Source organism: Eptatretus burgeri, chromosome 18 (genome assembly GCF_056783735.1).
Source record: "Eptatretus burgeri isolate ZD-2024b chromosome 18, Ebu_testis_v1, whole genome shotgun sequence".
Taxonomy (NCBI): domain Eukaryota; kingdom Metazoa; phylum Chordata; class Myxini; order Myxiniformes; family Myxinidae; genus Eptatretus; species Eptatretus burgeri.
Genome location: NC_140978.1, coordinates 969,926 through 986,537, shown reverse-complemented (window position 1 = coordinate 986,537; position 16,612 = coordinate 969,926). Strand labels below are relative to the sequence as shown.

General features: G+C 48.0%; 2 protein-coding genes across 5 annotated transcripts in view; both read left to right on the top strand.

Annotated features, from left to right (window-relative positions):
- Nucleotides 1-5,692, top strand: part of LOC147008455 (phosphoinositide 3-kinase adapter protein 1-like) — a 128,160-nt gene extending 122,468 nt beyond the window's left edge. For 3 of the 4 annotated variants that reach the window (XM_085864011.1, XM_085864010.1, XM_085864008.1), the window contains exons 15-16: nt 2,649-2,773; nt 5,210-5,692. In XM_085864011.1, coding sequence (XP_085720137.1) covers nt 2,649-2,773; nt 5,210-5,393 — 309 coding nt within the window. In that variant the 3' untranslated portion in view covers nt 5,394-5,692. Of the gene's footprint in view, nt 1-2,648; nt 2,774-4,590; nt 5,110-5,209 lie in introns of those variants that run through there. The other variant, XM_085864012.1, reaches the window with a different exon arrangement.
- Nucleotides 5,670-16,612, top strand: part of LOC147008454 (uncharacterized) — a 59,349-nt gene continuing 48,406 nt past the window's right edge. Inside the window, exons 1-3 of the mRNA XM_085864016.1 lie at nt 5,670-5,766; nt 7,430-7,571; nt 12,356-12,497. Coding sequence (XP_085720142.1) covers nt 5,676-5,766; nt 7,430-7,571; nt 12,356-12,497 — 375 coding nt within the window. The 5' untranslated portion in view covers nt 5,670-5,675. The remainder of the gene's footprint in view (nt 5,767-7,429; nt 7,572-12,355; nt 12,498-16,612) is intronic.

Sequence of the window (16,612 nt, the reverse complement as noted above, 5' to 3'; positions counted from 1 at the left end):
TGGTGGAAAAATGTTCTTGGAGGAGGTTGATGGTTTACGAGGGGATCGAATTGTTGAGGGTTCATCGTCTGGTACCACACATTTCAAACGATCCTGATGTTTGGTAAAGACTTGAGAGCATCTCCGGTGATAGCCTGTCATTTCTAGGTCCACACCATCAAGATTGTCTGGAATTAACCTACACACAGCTTCCATACGAGCGGGTGAATCATGAGACTGAAGGAGCCATTTCTCACGAAGATTATGTAACATCTCAAGCTTTTCCTGGGGAGGACCCCTTATATTGTGTAATGGTATAAATTCACCATGCTGTATGCCACTCACATGTAAAAAACATTCAGGAGGAAGCATCTGCAGTTCCTCTAAATTGCGACCATGATCGGTTCGGCGTTTCTTTGCCTTTGACATGATGAAGCCACCACCACCAGTAAACTACAACTAAACGTGCACTACCACCTCTGGAGCACTAATCCATAATAGGTGTTACCTGAAAAAAAAGACAATTATCCACCACCAATAAACTACAGCTACAAGCAGGTATGCATGCCAGCAGATATTCAATACAACCACTAAAACATTAATCAAAATCACAGTTGTCTGCACGTCCTGTAACAAAAAAAGACAACACTGTCAGTTGACGAAATTTAACACCACCACTAAAGTGTTAAGGTAGTTACAATGGCCTTACCTGTAACAAAAAAAGAATGTTAATAACCATAGCCATAAACTATAAATAAACAGTGAAATTAATCATTCGTATGCGAAGGACACACTCGCACAGTAAACTCGATACAGAACTGCATTTTCTCAATATTTTTGGTATTTTTGTGGAAAGGGTTAATGATGTTGTGCTGAAGTTAAATAATTTGTTTTAGTTTTAAAAACTGCCTATGCATATACACTTTCATTCAAGCAAAATAGAATCCAAAAGATTCATCCACTTAGGTGCAGGGTGGATGACAAAGAGGATGGGCATGGAATTTGACTTAGTGGCCCTTTAACGTGACCTTTTAACCCTTGATGACGTCATCGATGCCATAATTGAATAATTGACGAGTTCTTGTGATAGTGCAGGTCATACCCTTTCAAATGATATCTAATTTGTACCTGTAACTAATTTCTTTCTATGCGAAAAGGTCCTTTATATTACCCCTACCCCTTACTTTTGCGTCCCAAGAAATCCAAAATGGCGGACAAAAAAAACGGCTAAACGACCCACATGGGACATTTTTTGGAATGGGAACAAAGGAAATTCTGTTTGCACACACCTCAGGGATTGTAAAAATGCAGGTTAAAAAAATGTATCATGGGGGTGCATGGGACCCCTATCTTCCTCCTCAACTAATTCTTCGATGTTTGTTCATTTGCAAACCATGGCGCTGCAGTCAACAGCGGTGTAATTAATGTTTCTTGTAACAGTGGTTGTCGTTTTTGAAAATAAAATTACAAATTGACGTTCAAAACATTGTTTCGGTGATAAAGTAAATGAAGTTTTCTCCATACTTGCACAGTAAAATTCAAATATAGACGTGTTCTGTTGTCTTTCTTAAATCTGACAAAAGTTTAAAAGTTAAGATAAGACAAGTAACATTAATAGTCAGAGTAATTACTGCCTCAGAGTGTTTCAGTTTCATGATAGTGGGTAGACGGTGCCCGCCACAATATGAGTATCATCCCTGAAGGGAAGACCATGTTATAATCTCTTTAAAAATGATAAGCACTGTTTGAACCATGGCTGTTTGAACCTGTTTGAACATACCCCATTTTGTTCAATCCCATACGAATGCTGGCAGACAGGATATCCAGTTTTACATCCATCCCAGGGACGGCAAACATATTGATGAATTGGCCTGCCTACAAAACTGTACCAAGTCATGTCGTCTTCTCACTGAAGCCTTCCAAGTCTCCATGAGGTGTAAAGGGGGTAAACTCTCTTCTCCCCCTCAAGACCCAATCTCGCTTGTATACCTCCATGAGGTGTAAGGGGTTAAAGCTCGACGACAGGTAAACGTAAACCGAGAGGCTGGGTAACTCCACTCCCTCCCCCCTCCCCCCACTTCCCCTCAAAGCCCTGTGACCAAATGCAAGTCGAACCCCCCCCCACCTCCCCCAAGTTCACTTAAAATTTTATAACAAAGTCTCAACTTGAAAACAAGTTTTCTTGCTTTGCCTTAAATTAATACTACCACGAAGTACAAACATTAATAAAAAATAATCATTTGAACAGTACATACGGATGATAGTCATGATTGTTTATCAATTCAAAGCTGTGCAGCATCATTCTAGTTCTCAGTAAATTTTCCTTGCAACTTGAACAAAACAGTCATGGATCATGGTGGGTCAGGAAACGTTGCGGGTTAGACTATCACGATTGGTTAATAATTTGGCAGGACATCTGCTGTGTCCTTTTCACCACAATGTTTGTTTTGGCATTCTGTAACCACAGTTTTTGTTTATTTTTTGTTCCACTCAATGTTTAATCCGCTGGGCCAAAACAGAAGAGTAAGGTTTTCTATTTTTCTTCAAATGCCCCCGGAAATGAACGGTCCACAAGTGAAATCAAAGTCACCAATTTGAACCGTGAACTGTTGTTTGTTGAGTAAAATCGACGTGATTACAAGTTGTCTCTGATTAAATTTTATTTGCAGGAAGAAGGAATCTACAATTTTGCTTTTGCACCACCATCAACTAAAGATGCAGCAACAATCATTTCAGATGCACCTCCGCCAGTTGCTCCTCGACCTCACAGGACACTAAAATCAGACAAGAAAAGGTAGAATATTTACACCCTTACATTTCTGGTTCACCTCATCCAATTTATTGCTCACATTTTCAGCAAATGTGTAATATTTCTTCTTATGGTATAACTTAGCTTTGGAGACATCTTTTTCTTTCCTTTACATTCGAGACCTTTCGTTTTTTTTTTTTGTCTGCAATTTCTCAAGCTTGCAGAGCAGCTTGTACACACTGTATGCAGCATGCAAGACAGTTACATTAAGTGACAGTGGATGAATGAACACATGAAATGGGACTTACCAAGAACTATAAATGATGCATGTCTTTATCCTTCGACACATAAATGCCTCATGCCTTGGCGTCGTCGACTTCTCAATATTTGTCCCAATTCTGTCGAGCACTGAATCATGCTCGCCATGCCCCGTTGTCTGGATCTTGTAATACTGCTTTCCACCATGCTTCAAATAACCCCTCTTTTCAATAAAGATGCAATGACTGTCTTCGTTTAACAAAATTAGGGGTCCAGAAGATAATCAGGTCTGCAGAGAACGGTGACTTGAGACCGTTAACACTTTCCTGTTTTAAACAAGCGATGCACGCCCTGCCACCCTCATATTTCCTTCCACAAATCCCGCTGCCCCCCACACATTGTTGTCCACCAACATTTGTGGGCTCAATTTCATATCAGTAATCCCTTCATTGAGGTTTCTGTTACAGCTACGGACATTATATGCTTACAGGAATCTCATCTCACAGGATTTCTCTAATTGCTGTCTGTCTCTCCTGTATTGACAGGCCTCTCCCTCTTTCCAGAGGTGATGCTACTGTGTTACTATATCAAGAACTCTATTCCTTACTGGCCAATATCCTCAATAATTCCTCCTGGCCCTCTGGAATACCATTGTCTGCATATACCTCTCTGCAACCACTGAATGTTTGTCTGTGTGTTGTACCATCCAATCAATGATGGCGACTCGATTTACCTCTTTCCTCTAACATGGATCAATTTGTAACCATGCATCCCAAATTTCTGTTCCCCATCTGAGATGATTTCACCTGCCTCCTGGTTAGTTGACTGATTGTTTGCTCTGCAACGAGTCATGACATTCCAGTTAAGGTCTTCTACGACTCTGTAGTACTGACTCAATCTGCAAACTTCCTAACCCGGATTTCTGCAACTGCTATGTCCTCCCTTCTGCACCTGGTTTTAATAGCTTTCCATCCAATCTCTCATTTTCATCCAATGCTCCCCTTTGTTCCTCTGACCATGTTCTTATCAAAGCACATATCTCTCTGACTATGAAAAGGAAGCAACCTCAACACCGCAAAATATGGCCTTTCGCACAAGCGGACTTGCAAGGACTGCAATGAGCATTCTCCTTTAAAGATTGAGCAGCCATTTCCACAACATCTAATATTGATTCTGCCTTGGAAAACAATGTGATGGGGAAAATTTCCTTTTTAAACAATTCTTAAATGTACGCATTGCTTATTCAATGTTTTCGAATTATAATCAATTGTTTATGTTCAATTACTATCCATTTCTTTGTAAACCAAGTGTATTTACTGGGACCTGAAATCTGATTCCTCCATCCATCCATATCTCCATATCTCTCCATCCATCCATGTCTGTCTGTCTGTCTGTCTGTCTCTTTTTTTTACCTCCAATCTGCCCTCCATGCCTGTTTGTAGTAACTTGTGTCAGGCCTCAACGATTTATGTACCAACCTTTTGACCAGTACGATAAAACGTCGAATATGTCTTTCCCATGTGAAATTAGCCTCATCAAGGTCAGTTGTAACTCCCCTCCCCTCCATCTTTTTGTTCTCTCAACCCTCCCCGACTCCTCCCAAGGCATGTATAGAGCAAGAATGTAAACTCAGCTTTAGCGCAAACCATTGAAATGTTCTACATTCAATGTTTTGTAGCTCCATGATCGTGAATAAATTTTCTCTGATTGAATGTACTTTCCTTGTGGACAGTGGATCATTTGTGTGTTGCAAATTGAGTGATAGGATTTTGCGCTGAATCCTTTTTAAGAGTTACACAGCAGATGGAAGGGGAGCATACATCAGAGACAGACTTGACAAGGTATGACTATGACTTGGGGGCAGGAGACTGGTTGGAGAGTTCAGCATTAAAATTTGCAAGGTGCTGTTTTTTGCCTTGCCTCAGGCTGGACACACTTGTGAGCTTTTCAGAATCTAATAGTTGCCCTCAGTCTGGTTCGTTTTCTATGTTGAGAATGCAAGCTGCTTGACAACAACTGCCTATTCACAGGATTTAGTGCACCAAGGCCTAGAGGATGGATATGATAGCCAACACCAGGCATATAGATTTATAAGGCATTGAGAACAGAGTCAGAACAGACCTTAAGGAAGGTTGGAATATTATAAAAATCCTTAATAAGGTACATATTTATCCTATTATCTCAACTGTGTTGAATACGTGATTTTTTTAAATTTTGTTTTAGGACAATAGAATCACAAGATTTACAACCACAACTGGGCCCAAGACCAAACACAATAGCCCAGCAGCTTCCTGGCAGAAAAAAAAAACTATGTCCGACTGTGTCCGAGGATAGAATGAACCTGAAGATGCTCTCACGAAGACCTACTGACCCTCCACCTCCTTTACCCAGACAAAACCAAAGATAATGACACCATCAAGTACATTCAAAGAATATCTCCATTGCACAACCATGACATATGTTTGTGGCAGGAAAGTAAATATTTTAAATGCAGTTTTGTGACAAAAGTTAAAAGTAAAACTGACTTCCTGTTTGTGAAGAAACATTACTAATCTTACTTGCTATTATACTTGCTTGTTGGTTGTTCCTTTTCTTATTTACAAAAGAGTGTTATCATTGATTTAACTATTGTTGACATTAACCTTGATTTTATGACATTGCTTACTTTAACAAAGTTGTCCAAATAAATATGACATGTTTTTTCAAGGACTTCCCAGAGGATCTCACACAACTTCCCAGAAGCTTACAATGTCCTCTTGCCAAGAACAGAGGAGCAGAAAGTGCGTGTGTCGCACACACTGAAGTCCTTGTGCAACTTCAAACTTTAATGACTTGGATGTACACATGATAAAAGCAAACGAACTGTAAATGGCATATGAAAGCATAACCCATAAAGATTTTACATACCACAGTTCAAATTTCTGGCCTTCAACATAACCGCCATATTTCCTAAGATGTCGTTCAATCCCAATTTTCCAACTTACTGAAAACAATCTCCATCGTATTTGTGATGCTAGCCCTACATTCATCCAAATAATGTGGTTTTGATGATTTAGGCCAAAGTCACATTTGCTCTACAGCGAGGATACGGCGGCCATAGGCTCTCTGAATTGACAGAAACGTGTGGCGGCCACAAAGTTTCTGCAGTGGCCTCAGGGTGGCCCTACGCCATATGGTTATATTTTACAGGCCGTAAGGTCGCCATGGAATTATAACGTGGAGTTATAACTTTTTTCATTTCTACGTTCGCCGTAGCAATTCGACAAGCCGAAAAAAAAAAAAAACTGGTAAAAAAAAATTAAAAAATTAACCAATTTGTTACCATCCGTCTGGCCGCACGTTCGCCTTAGGGCCACCTGTGGTCACCTTGCGGGCACCTTGAGGCTACCTTGTGTCTGCCTTAAAAATTCTATGGCTGCCGCAGGGCCCCCTTAAGGTCACCGTGTGACATAAAATCAAAGACCCTACGGAAACCCCACGTTTTCGGTCTCCACAATTTATAAATACGCCGTGCAGCTCCCCGAAAATATAAACATATGTGACTGCTATATTGTGTGACTGTGGAAATACTGCAGCCGCCGTATAATTGCTGGTGGCCGTAGATTTTGGAGACCCCACGGTCGCCGTGGCAAATGTGACCTCGGCCTTAACAATCGTTTTAACATAGCCCCATGAAAAAAGTACTCCAATGGGGACAGATCGGACAAATGAGGTGACGAAACAATTGTTACACATCCACCAAGCCACCTGTCTGAAAATACATCATTCAAGAACTGTCACACATTTGAAGCATAGAGACAGGGAGCACCGTCATACTGCTACTGTATCAGAAAGATTTAATCATCGTACTTCAGGGATAAAGGAATCCTGCAACATTGAAAATTAACATTCACCATTGATTGTTACTTCTTCAAAAAAGGATCAATGTTGCGTGACTTTCTGAGAGCGTACCAGACATTGATTTTTTTGGTGAGTCTCTTTCATGTTGCCAGACTTCCTGAGGTTGCTCTGTCCACCGAATGCGGTAATTGTGGTGGTTGACTTTACCACTAATAGAAGTTTCCTCATCAGAAAATGTCAACTCGTCAAGAAACCCAGGGGAATTATGGCTGCAACAACATTAACAGAAACTTGATGAATTATGCATGCTTCTATCATATGTACATTGAAAGTTGAAGTTAATTTTCCAATGACTTTATAAACACAGGATATTAATATTTGTTGTTTTGAAATACAAGGTTTTGGAGTGAAAAGAAAAACATTTGGAAGAAATTTTCTTTTTTAACCCAAACCGAAGGTGGGATAGCATGTTGTTCGTCTTTCGGCTGCTCCCTTTGGGGGTCACCACAGCCGATCATCCGTTATGATCCGCATACTGATTTGTCATAGGTTTTACGCCGGATGCCCTTCCTGACACAACCCTGGTCGCTTCTTACGACACAGGGATAAGGATTGGGTTTCGCCATGATTCCAGGCTGCTCTACACCCTCTCAGAGCACGGACCAGTGCAGACCTCCTGTCCTCAAGCATTCCTCCAACCCAAGCCTCCGAGTAGCCGGAGTACAGGCGCACGCCACTACAACTGGTATGTGGGATAGCATATAAAAGCATATAAATAAGACCAAAGGTGGGAAGAGGTTGATATTTAATGAGGCAGCTGATAATGTTTTCAAAAGGGGAAATACTGATTGCACAATCCAAGTTAAAAGCTGGAGAACAAATAATTAGCTGAATTAACTTCGAAAATAAACAGCCTGGTGTTGGCGTCGTGGTGAGGGTCGCGGCTTGGGATCCAAAAGGTCCTGAGTTCAAGCCCCGTTGGCCGCTGGAATTAATACACACCAGGAGGTTTACTCAGCCTGTCGTCCTTCCGAGGTCGGCAAAGTGAGTACCAGTGAACTGGGCCATCGAAGAACTGGTGTATGCCCCGGTTAGAATAGGTGTACCATATTCCTCTGTCGTAAGAATCTCTCTCTCACTCTCTCACGTTCTCTCTCACTCTCTCACTTTCTCTCTCACGTTCTCTCTCACTTTCTCTCTCACTTTCTCTCACACTTTCTCTCTCTCTCCATCTCTCTCTCTCTCCATCTCTCTCACCTTCTCTCTCCTCTCTCTCACCATCTCTCTCTCTCTCTCACCTTCTCTCTCCCTCTCTCTTACCTTCTCGCTATCTCTCTCACGCTCTCTCTTTCTCACGCTCTCTCACCTTCTCGCTATCTCTCTCACGCTCTCTCTTTCTCACGCTCTCTCACCTTCTCTCTTACCTTCTCGCTATCTCTCTCACGCTCTCTCTTTCTCACGCTCTCTCACCTTCTCGCTATCTCTCTCACGCTCTCTCTTTCTCACGCTCTCTCTCTCTCTCACGCTCTCTCTCTTTCTCTCTCTCTCACCTTCTCGCTATCTTTCTCTCACACTTTCTCTCACACTTTCTCTCTCTCTCTCCATCTCTCTCACCTTCTCTCTCCTCTCTCTCACCTTCTCTCTCTCTCTCTCTCTCTCTCTCTCTCTCTCTCACGCTCTCTCTCTTTCTCACGCTCTCTCACCTTCTCGCTATCTCTCTCACTCTCTCTCACCTTCTCGCTCTCTCTCTCACGCTCTCTCTTTCTCACGCTCTCTCACCTTCTCGCTATCTATCTATCTCTCTCTCTCTCTCCATCTCTCTCCATCTTTCTCTCTCTCTCCATCTCTCTCCATCTCTCTCCATCTCTCTCCATCTCTTTCCATCTCTCTCCATCTCTCTCCATCTCTCTCTCTCTCTCTCTCTCTCTCTCTCTCTCTCTCTCTCTCGCTCTCTCTCTCTCTCTCTCTCTCTCTCTCTCTCTCTCTCTCTCTCTCTCTCTCTCTCTCTCTCCCTCCCTCTCCCTCTCTCTCTTCCTCTCTCCCTCTCTGTCTCTCTCTCTCTCCCTCTCTCTCTCTCTCTCTCTCTCTCTCTCTCTCTCTCTCTCTCACCTTCTCGCTATCTCTCACCTTCTTGCTATCTCTCTCTCACACCTTCTCGCTATCTCTCTCTCACGCTCTCTCTCTTTCTCACGCTCTCTCTCTCACCTTCTCGCTATCTCTCTCTTGTGCTGTGTCACGTGATTGGGTTTTCGTATATCATGCCTCGCCCGCTAGGGGTGGTAAGACTGTGCTTCTGGTCGCGCAATAAAGCGGAGTAGATGGCGGCCCGTGTGATTCTTGCGTCCCACCGCACCTAGTACACACTAGTTGGCTGACGAGGATGGGTGCATACGGACTTATGCCCGTTTTCGACGGGGACGACTTCGAATTGTTTTCGGAGCAATTGGAATGCTATTTCCACGCGAACGATGTGGTCGACGAGAGCAAGCAGAAGTCGATCTTGCTCGCTTCGCTTTCGCCGGAGCATTATCGGCTGCTGGGTGATTTAGTGGCACCGAACAGGCCCCGGGATGACGGGCTGGCGTTTCGGGACATTGTGGAGAAAATGAAAGCACACATGGCGGTTGAGCAGACTCGCGGGGATGTTCGAGCCACCACCGGCCACGCGGGGTCGCGAGCACCCCGGAACGCGCGCACGACCTTCGATGCGGGTCGGACGTCGCCGCGCGGCCACGCGTGCGGCGGGGTGACCCCGCGGACATGCTTGGGATGTGGAGGTCGACACCTGTGCCGTGCATGCCCGTATAAAGGCATCACGTGTTTGAATTGTCACAAGGTGGGTCATTTGGCGCGTGTGTGCCGTGGGGCTTCAGCCACCGTTAAAGTCGTGGACGGCGATGTGCGACGCGACTCGGGGCAGAACCAGCGGCCGTTGTTGAGCCTGTGTTCGGTTGGCCCGACGACGGCGCGCCCGATGACGGTGGAAGTCGAAGTGAACAAAACGCCGATCACGTTCCAGGTCGATACGGGGGCAGCGGTGTCGCTCATCGGCGAACAGACCGCGCGTAGACTCAACGGCTTGAAGCTTATCAGGTCAAACCTCGCGCTGTTCACGTACACCCGCGAGAAGATAACGCCAGTCGGGATGTCAGACGTGTCTGTGCGGTACCAAGGCCAGGTCGCCACGCTTCGGGTGTACGTCGTACGGGGGAGGAGGCCGTCTCTTCTCGGCCGAGATTGGATGACCTGCATCAGGCTAGACTGGGCCGCAGTTCACCTTGTGCAACCCGTGCCGAGCCAGTGGGAGGATCAGTTGGAGGAGATTCTTCAAAGACATCAAGGGTTGTTTAGAGACGACCTTGGGAAACTCAAGGGCATGGAGGCGAAACTCTTCTTGAAGGAGGGGGTGGTTCCTCGGTTTTGTAAACCGCGTCCGGTGTCGTATGCCCTGCAGGACAAGGTCAAGGGTGAACTGGATAGGCTAGAGGCCTGTGGAGTGATCGAACGGGTGTCATGCTCGGATTTGGCCACCCCGGTTGTCACGGTGCTGAAACGGAATGGGGACGTCCGATTGTGCGGGGACTTCAAATCCACAGTTAACCCGGGGCTCAGCGTGGAGCAATATCCATTGCCGTCAATCGATGAAATATATGCGCGATTGGCGGGGAGTCGATACTTCACGAAGTTAGACCTGCGTGATGCATATTTTCACCTGCCGATGGATCCCGGGAGTAGCGAGCTTTTAACAATCAACACGTGTCAAGGACTCTATCAATATACCCGACTCTGTTTTGGGATTGCTTCGGCCCCAGCTTTGTGGCAGAAAGCTATGGATCAGGTTTGCATTGGCCTGCCCGCTCAGACCTACCTGGACGATGTACTCATTGCGGGAAAAACGGCGGACGAGCATCTGGCGAACATTGCCCGAGTGCTGACGAAGCTAGAAGCGTGCGGCCTGCGCTTAAACAGGGACAAGTGCGCGTTCTTCAAGCAGCGCTTGGAATACCTCGGGCACATCATCACGCCGGAGGGGCTGTTGAAAGGTCCTCGGAAGGTGGAGGCGATTCAGCGCATGCCACCGCCTCGCGACAAGACGCAGCTGCGCTCGTTCATTGGCATGGCCCAGTATTACCAAAGGTTCGTGCGCGGGCTCAGCTCACAACTTGCGCCGTTGACGCGGTTGCTCAAGAAGGACGAGCGCTGGGTTTGGGGGCCTGCACACCAGGCGTCGTTCGACCGCGTCAAGCGGCTGCTCACAGAGGATACGGTCCTCGTGCACTACGAGCCTGCGCGTCCGCTCCTATTGGCATGCGACAGCTCTGCATATGGCATCGGGGCAGTGCTCTCCCACAGGATGGACGATGGTTCCGAGCGGCCTGTTTGTTTTGCATCCTGAACCCTGTCCACAGCAGAGCGCGGATATGCCCAGATTGAGCGGGAGGCTCTCAGCCTCGTCTGGGGTGTGCGGAGGTTTCATCAATATCTGCTGGGGCGGCATTTCACTTTACAGACGGATCACAAACCGCTTCAATTCATCCTGAGACCCGAACGCGGGGTGCCGGTGGTAGCAGCCGCGCAAATACAGTGGTGGTGTCTGTTTCTGGGTGCTTACGATTATGATATTCAGTTCCGAAGCACCGAGAAGCATGCTAACTGCGACGGGCTCTCACGCTTGCCGTGTGCGGAGGGTCCAGCTGCGTCTGAGTTGGGCGACCGGGTCGATGTGTTCGCGCTGGACCAGGTCCAAAGCGGGCCGGTCACGGCCAGGCAGGTTGCGGTGGAGTCGGCTCGTGATCCGGTGCTTGCCCGTGTCGTCCAGGCGATTTCTACGGGGAATTGGAGCGATCTGCCTTCGACACCGGCATTTCAACCTTTCACGTCATGCGCAGCGGAGCTGTCATTGGTCCAACGGTGCATAATGTGGGGATTGAGGACCGTGATTCCACCGAGGTTCAGGCAGCGGTGTTTGGAAGAACTGCATGTCAGTCACCTGGGCATCGTGAAGACCAAGAGTCTTGCTCGTAGCCTGTTGTGGTGGCCGGGGTTGGACAAAGACATTGAGCAGTTGGTTAAGCGTTGCGCCACGTGCCAGACAGATGCTGATAACCCGCGTCGAGCTTCGGGTCTCTGGCCTGTGCCAGACCGAGCTTGGCAGAGGGTCCATGTAGATTTTGCAGGACCGGTTAATAGCAAGATGTTTTTGATTGTGATTGATGCATTCTCGAAATGGCCGGAGGTTGTAGTAATGCAGCATACTTCAGCAAACATTACAGTAGAGAAGCTGCGGACGATCTTTGCTAATAAAGGGTTGCTGGAGATCCTGGTCTCCGATAATGGTCCGCAGTTCATCGCGGGTGTATTTGATGAGTTTATGCGCCAGAATGGTATTCGACATCTAAGGTCCGCACCGTATCATCCTGAGACGAATGTCCAAGCTGAGTCGTTTGTCAAGATGTTGAAGCGGGCTTTGCGCAGGGGGGGTGTTGCACCTGTGCAGACGGTAGTCGATGTCTTTTTGCTCCATTACAGGAACGCAGTTCATCCTGTCACGGGTGATTCGCCTGCCATTCGTCTCTATGGACGGGCTTTGCGGTCCAGGCTGGATTTGCTGCGACCTGGAGGGTCGGGGAGTGGGGCAATGTCGCGTCCGACGCGGCTGCGCAGCTTTGAGGTGGGGCAGCGGTTTATGGTACGCGATTATTTCCACGGTTCCAAATGGATGCCGGCGGTGGTCTCTGTGGTGCTAGGGCCGGCGAATTGCATGGTGCGGACTGATGGTGGGGATGTGTGGAAGCGGCACGTGGACCAGATGCATGATCGCTGTTCAGCGTCACCCCCCCACACCTCCCCGAGCCGAACGTTGCGAGGCCCCCGCCGGTAGTCTCGCCGGCACCTGACGTTGTATCGCCGGGACTGGCTGGGCCGGCGCCGAGGGGGTCTTCGCCTGATGCCGTCCTACCCGGGGACGTCGAGCAGGCTGGGCAGTCGGGGGTAGCTGGTGTTGCGGAAAGTGCGAGTCCGGCGAGGGTGCCACCTCGACCGAGCCGGGAGGCATCTGAGCCTGGACTGTCTGGTGGCGCTGCCCGTCCGAGGCGGGTCAGGGTGCAGCCACGGTACTTGGAGGATTATGAGTGTTGATGGGTTTCCGATGGTCATGTTGTGATTATCCGTTCGTTATGTGACGGGTCATTTTACGGGGGGGAGGAGTGTGCTGTGTCACGTGATTGGGTTTTCGTATATCATGCCTCGCCCGCTAGGGGTGGTAAGACTGTGCTTCTGGTCGCGCAATAAAGCGGAGTAGATGGCGGCCCTCGTGATTCTTGCGTCCCACCGCACCGAGTTCGTTCGTTCGTTCGTTCTCTCTCTCGTTCTCTCTCTTTCTCGTTCTCTCTCTCTCTCGTTCTCTCGTTCTCTCGTTCTCTCGTTCTCTCGTTCTCTCGTTCTCTCGTTCTCTCGTTCTCTCGTTCTCTCGTTCTCTCGTTCTCTCGTTCTCTCTCGTTCTCTCTCTCTCTCGTTCTCTCTCTCTCTCTCGTTCTCTCTCTCTCTCGTTCTCTCTCTCTCTCGTTCTCTCTCTCTCTCGTTCTCGTTCTCTCTCTCTCTCGTTCTCTCTCTCTCTCGTTCTCTCTCTCTCTCGTTCTCTCTCTCTCTCGTTCTCTCTCTCTCTCGTTCTCTCTCTCTCTCTCTCACACACCCTCTCTCTCTCACACCCTCTCTCTCTCACACCCTCTCTCTCTCACACCCTCTCTCTCTCACACCCTCTCTCTCTCTCTCTCACACCCTCTCTCTCTCTCTCTCACACCCTCTCTCTCTCTCTCTCTCACACCCTCTCTCTCTCTCTCTCTCGCACCCTCTCTCTCTCTCTCTCTCTCACACCCTCTCTCTCTCTCTCTCACACCCTCTCTCTCTCTCTCTCACACCCTCTCTCTCTCTCTCTCACACCCTCTCTCTCTCTCTCTCTCACACCCTCTCTCTCTCTCTCACACCCTCTCTCTCTCTCTCTCTCTCACACCCTCTCTCTCTCTCTCACACCCTCTCTCTCTCTCACACCTCTCTCTCTCTCTCTCACACCCTCTCTCTCTCTCTCTCTCTCTCTCTCTCTCTCTCTCTCTCTCTCTCTCTCTCTCTCTCTCTCTCTCTCACCCTCTCTCTCTCTCTCTCACCCTCTCTCACCCTCTCTCTCTCTCACACCCTCTCTCTCTCTCTCTCTCTCTCTCTCTCACACCCTCTCTCTCTCTCTCTCACACCCTCTCTCTCTCTCTCTCTCTCTCTCTCACCCTCTCTCTCTCTCTCTCACACCCTCTCTCTCTCCCTCTCTCCCCCTCTCTCTCTCTCTCTATCTCTCTCTCTCTCACTCTCACACCCTCTCTCTCTCTCTCTCTCTCTCTCTCTCTCTCTCTCTCTCTCTCTCTCTCTCTCTCTCTCTCTCTCTCTCTCTCTCTCTCTCTCTCTCTCTCTCTCTCTCTCTCTCTCTCTCTCTCTCTCTCTCTCTCTCTCTCTCTCTCTCTCTCTCTCTCTCTCTCACACCTCTCTCTCTCTCTCTCTCACACCCTCTCTCTCTCTCTCTCTCACACCCTCTCTCTCTCTCTCTCTCTCTCTCTCTCTCTCTCTCTCTCTCTCTCTCTCTCTCTCTCTCTCTCTCTCTCTCTCTCTCTCTCTCTCTCTCTCTCTCTCTCTCTCTCTCTCTCTCTCTCTCTCTCTCTCTCTCTCTCTCTCTCTCTCTCTCTCTCTCTCTCTCTCTCTCTCTCTCTCTCTCTCTCTCTCTCTCTCTCTCTCTCTCTCTCTCTCACACCCTCTCTCTCACACCCTCTCTCTCTCACACCCTCTCTCTCTCACACCCTCTCTCTCTCTCTCTCTCTCACACCCTCTCTCTCTCTCTCTCTCTCTCTCTCTCTCTCTCTCACACCCTCTCTCTCTCTCTCTCACACCCTCTCCCTCTCTCTCTCTCACACCCTCTCTCCCTCTCTCACACACCCTCTCTCTCTCTCTCTCTCTCTCTCTCTCTCTCTCTCTCTCTCTCTCTCTCTCTCTCTCTCTCACACACACCTTCTCTTCTCCATCTCTCTCTCTCACACCTTCTCTCTCTCTCTTCTCCTTCTTCTTCTCTTTCACCTTCTCTCACTCTCTCCATTGCTTTCACCTTCTCTCTCTCTCCCACACCTTCTCTTTCTCTCCCACACCTTCTCTCTCTCTCTCTCTCTCTCTCTCTCTCTCTCTCTCTCTCTCTCTCTCTCTCTCTCTCTCTCTCTCTCTCTCTCTCTCTCTCTCTCTCTCTCTCTCTCTCTCTCTCTCTCTCTCTCTCTCTCTCTCTCTCTCTCTCTCTCTCTCACCATCTCTCTCTCTCCCTCACCTTCTCTCTCTCTTCTCTCTCACCTTCTCTCCCTCTCCTTCTCTCCATCTCTGTCACCTTCTATCCCTCTCTCCCTCTCACCTTCTCTCTCTCTCTCACCTTCTCTCCCTCTCTCTCTCTCACCTTCTCTCTCTTCTTCTCTTTCACCTTCTCTCACTCTCTCCATTGCTTTCACCTTCTCTCTCTCTCCCACACCTTCTCTCTCTCTCTCTCTCCATCTCTCACACCTTCTCTTTCTCTCATGCTCTCTTCTCTCTCTCTCAATCACTCACCTTCTCTCTCTCTCTTCATCTCTCTCTCCATCTCTCTCACCTTCTCTTTCTCTCACCTTCTCTCTCTCTCTCACACTCCTTTTTGCGATCTCTCTCACTCTCTCTCACCTTCTTTCTCTCTCACCTTCTCTCTTTCTCTCACAGCTTCTCGCTCCCTCTGTATCTCTCTCACCTTCTCTCTGTCACCCTCTCACCTTCTCTCTCTCTCCAAGTTCTCGTTCTCTCTCTCTCTCTCTCTCTCTCTCTCTCTCTCTCTCTCTCTCTCTCTCTCTCTCTCTCTCTCTCTCTCTCTCTCTCTCTCTCTCTCTCTCTCTCTCTCTCTCTCTCTCTCTCTCTCTCTCTCTCTCTCTCTCTCTCTCTCTCTCTCTCTCTCTCTCTCTCTCTCTCTCTCTCTCTCTCTCTCTCTCTCTCTCTCTCTCTCTCTCTCTCTCTCTCTCTCTCTCTCTCTCTCTCTCTCTCTCTCTCTCTCTCTCTCTCTCTCTCTCTCTCTCTCACCCTCTCTCTCTCTCTCTCTCTCTCTCTCTCTCTCTCTCTCTCTCTCTCTCTCTCTCTCACACCTTCTCTCTCTCTCTCTCTCTCTCTCTCTCTCCATCTCTCTCACCTTCTCTCTCTCTCTCACCATCTCTCTCTCTCTCCCTCACCTTCTCTCCCTCTCTTCTCTCCATCTCTGTCACCTTCTATCCCTCTCTCTCACCTCCTTCTCTCTCTCTCTCTCTTCCTCTCTCTCTGCTCTCTCCCTCTCACCTTCTCTCTCTGCTCTCTCTCTCTCACCTTCTCTCTCTTCTTCTCTTTCACCTCTCTCTCTCTCTCTCTCTCTCTCTCTCTCTCTCTCTCTCTCTCTCTCTCTCTCTCTCTCTCTCTCTCTCTCTCTCTCTCTCTCTCTCTCTCTCTCTCTCTCTCTCTCACCCTCTCTCTCTCACACCCTCTCTCTCTCACACCCTCTCTCTCTCACACCTCTCTCTCTCTCTCTCACACCCTCTCTCTCTCTCTCACACCCTCTCTCTCTCTCTCTCTCTCTCTCTCTCTCTCTCTCTCACACCCTCTCTCTCTCTCTCTCACACCCTCTCTCTCTCTCTCTCTCTCTCTCTCTCTCTCTCTCTCTCTCTCTCTCTCTCTCTCTCTCTCTCTCTCTCTCTCTCTCTCTCTCTCTCTCTCACACCCTCTCTC